General features: G+C 36.3%; 1 protein-coding gene across 1 annotated transcript; it reads right to left on the minus strand.

The window, feature by feature from the left end:
• Positions 1-1,062: 1,062 nt before the first annotated feature.
• Positions 1,063-1,972, minus strand: LOC103405268 (antimicrobial ginkbilobin-2-like protein). Its single transcript, XM_008344243.4, has one exon. It carries the CDS (start codon positions 1,948-1,950, stop codon positions 1,222-1,224), a length of 729 nt encoding a protein of 242 aa, XP_008342465.1. The 5' UTR covers positions 1,951-1,972; the 3' UTR covers positions 1,063-1,221.
• Between the last annotated feature and the right edge of the window lie 1,748 nt (positions 1,973-3,720).

Genomic DNA, 3,720 nt, shown 5'->3' on the forward strand with positions numbered 1-3,720 from the left:
TTTCAAATTCCTAATATAAATTCCCATAATCTGGCAATATTTTGAGTATAATGTATGCACAATTTATGTAGAATTTAAAATTCGTAAAATATAAAGTTAGTTCACGTATTATGGTGAAGGTTCATGTAGTCAAAGCTGAAAAAATATTAAGATAAACATCGCTATTTTGGAAGAAGTTGGATTACGTGATGGTATTGATGAATTGGTTTGTAGGAGTTCCTCCAAATTTCAAATTTCCATCTTCAAAGTTTGTATCACATTCAACACAAGAAAAATAAATTGAATCAATAAAAGTGTATGAATTCAATAAAACAAAAATCAAATCAAATAATAATAATTGAAATGTAATACTCTCCTAATTGAAGATGAACAAATTCTCTGTAGCAAAGCATCAAGAACGTGCTGATAATGTGTTGTGGCCTATAATTAATTGAGGCAAAAAGAGGGTGCGGCATAGAGAGAAAGAGAGATGGAGAATTGGATTGAGGAATTCTGTGTGTTATTTTTCATTCCTTGTGCCTTTATTTATAATAAACCAAGGAGGATTCCTTGCCTTGCAATTAATACGATCCTAAAGGAAAAAGATCTTCTAGTATCCTAAATATAATCTATTAATGATTTACACAATACGCAGGTGCTAAAAGTATATTCATAACAAGTACTTCATTATTCTCCATAAGGTAAGTATTTATAAGAGAACAAGATACAGGGCTTATTCAAAACCGTAAATAAGTCAATCTTAATTGCACAAGCAACCACATATTTACATAGACAAGAAAACCTAGATATTAGGTTGTAGTCACCACTCCCCATCACCTTATCTTGTGATGAGTTGTGAATACCACCTTTTTTCCTTGAATTATGGCAGCTGATTGTGCTTAGAAGATTGAGGTGTGATGTCCCGCATTCTATGCCTTCCCTCACTCAATTCCAATCTCATATATATGTCTTGTAATCTTGTAAAGATCTCATGATGAAATATACAAGTTTTATATATAAAATCAGCATATTCCCACTCAATGCTAACTTCGGAAATAAATACAATCTCATAAAACTACTCAATACCATAATACTTTTCTTTTATAACACAAACACAATCAGTAAACACAGATCCATATCCTTGGACAAATTTGTCAAGAAAGACATTCAAATATCATCTGAACATCATTTATTAGCAAGCATAACATGACGTCGATCACATTGTACAGAATAATTATACTCTTAAGTATTGACAATGGGATACAGTTCATATCGAAAGTTACAGCTCCCACCTACAACACGCCCACCTCGTTTTGCATCGCAGCAGTTTGGGAGTTCGCTTATTGCACTATCTAGACACTTTTTACAATCAACGCCAGAGAGGTCCCTCGTGCATTGAGCAATGCCATAAAGGGTTGTGAATGTATCGAGTTGTACCTCACCAGTAGCATAAAGCTTTTGATTAGCTTCAGAAGCTTCATTGGATAACCCACTTAACAACTCTTTAACTTTCTCATTGAATAGTGTCCCATTCTCTACTTCTTGGACGTTCCACATATAGAACCTGTTCCTGCTATCAATTTGCCCAAAAAAGCTCACATCTGAGTACTTTAAAAGGCAGTGATCGTACCAAATTATGGCTCCTTTACGATAAGGGCAGCGCTCGCGAATCTCTTTGCTTGCGTCAACCACGCAAGTATTGCAATCTTTGCTTGAGACATCACCGCGGCAAAGGGCCAAGCCATTCACTTGGTTTTTAGCTTGGCCAGTTGAACCAAGGCCAAAGCCAGTAGGAGGAACTTTGGTGTATAAAAGACTGAACAATGAGTTCAAGTTGGCACCATATGGACTATCAGCAGTGTAGTTTTCTGGGCTGAAACAAAAATGGTAAAGTGGGGAGGCACCAATTGCAGAATGGTGTAAAAGGCAAAGCACTAAGAGACCCAGAGGGATTGATTTGAAGAAGAACATGTTGGATTTATGAGATATATCAAAGAACGCAATCGGTATATATACATATATAAGAAGCTTCTAAGATATTGGTTGTGACTGGAGGCGAAATTGTTGACTTTTTTTTTGTAAGTTTTTAAGATATTGATTGTGACTAGAGTTGAAATTGTTTACTTTGTTTTTATTTTTCATTCAACCTTGTCAAAAGTCTCACCAGCCAATATAATAAACTTGACATTACTTATGGGATATTGACCTAGTTCTGGAGAAATTAAACTTCCACGAATGATGTTGAAAGACGAATTCAAGCTAGCCACGAATGTTAGTATTAAAAGTAAAATGTCTAAAGCATCACACATTTTCAAAGCACTATACTGGTCGCTCTTTGGAACTTACAAATGGATTGTGAATTGTCTGTCTGGTGCTACTTTTCAGTGGAAGATTAGGTCAAGTTTTGCTCCTTTGAATCAAGCTCATGATTAGGCTTAATGCGCTGAGGAGTTCTAGATAAACTACCTCAATATCTTTAGAATAGTGTTATTCACACACCCTTTTGTACCTCCAGCACACTTTTGTTAATTTTTGTCCATTGATCTTCTTCAATTCATTCATCCGAAGACCGAAAATTGAGAAGAGTGTAGGTGAGAGGTAAAAATAGGTGTGTAGATAGCACCAGCCCATTCATACCGTTGTTTTTTTTGTTTTTGGACAATCTATTAGTACTTAAAATTTATTATTATTATTATTATCACTTAGTACTATGGTCTAGTGGTATTTATCTTCACTTAGTGGTATTCCTCCTCACTTGTAAGTGAGAGGTCTTAAGTTCAATTTTCGCCAAAGGCGAAGTTGAACCACATTATTATGGGAAGCTTATCGTAAGGCTTAACCCGCTTCCCCACCCTTTAGTGTATAGATACTATAGTGTTCAAAAAAATTATTATTAATATAAATAGGTAAAGATCGAGAAACACATATTTGGACACACTTTATTAGAGTTAACACCATAATGTATTTCAATGATCCATCTGTCTATCTTCTAGCATTCTAGGTCCTTATGACCCATTCTAAACATGAGTAAACTTCTAAATTGGTCATTGAATTATTACTCGAGTGTCAATTAAGTCCCTAGCTAGTTTTTTTTTTTTTTTTGGATAAACAAATCATTTATTAAAGACTGAAACATCTAGTACAACCAGTTACCTGAATGTCAAATCTACGGGGGGTCAAAGCCTTAGGGGCCAACAAAAGTTCCAAAAGTGAGGGTTATCAATAAAAAGGCCGACATGCGCAGTAGCTTCAGCAGCAAAGTTTGCTTCTTTAAAAATATGATGCCAGGAAATCTCAACGAATTCAGTTGCAGATCCAATAATGTCACTAATGATCTGGTGGATATGGCAACGAGGCTTCCACACTCCACGTGCGAGCTGAATGATAAGCAACGAGTCCCCTTCCACCCATAACCTCTGGACACCAATTTGCTTGGCCAACATCAGCCCTTCTTTTAGAGAGTAGTCTCAGCCACATTAATAGTGGTTTCACCCAAGGAGGAGGATTCTCTCCCCTTCTAATCTCTTTTCTCTTTCCTCCCTTCTTATTTGAACGGTTACGATTTATCCACGTCAACTACGTCTGATAATTCCTGACACGACTCGATAACCCGACAAGACACGATACGAAATTAACAGGTGTTCGGGTCGACACGATAACGAATCGGGTTGTTATCAGGTAACCCGATAAGCACATATTAAGATAACGGGTTGGTTCGGGTATACACGTGGGTAATACGAT

This window comes from Malus domestica, chromosome 05 (genome assembly GCF_042453785.1).
Source record: "Malus domestica chromosome 05, GDT2T_hap1".
Lineage (NCBI taxonomy): Eukaryota > Viridiplantae > Streptophyta > Magnoliopsida > Rosales > Rosaceae > Malus > Malus domestica.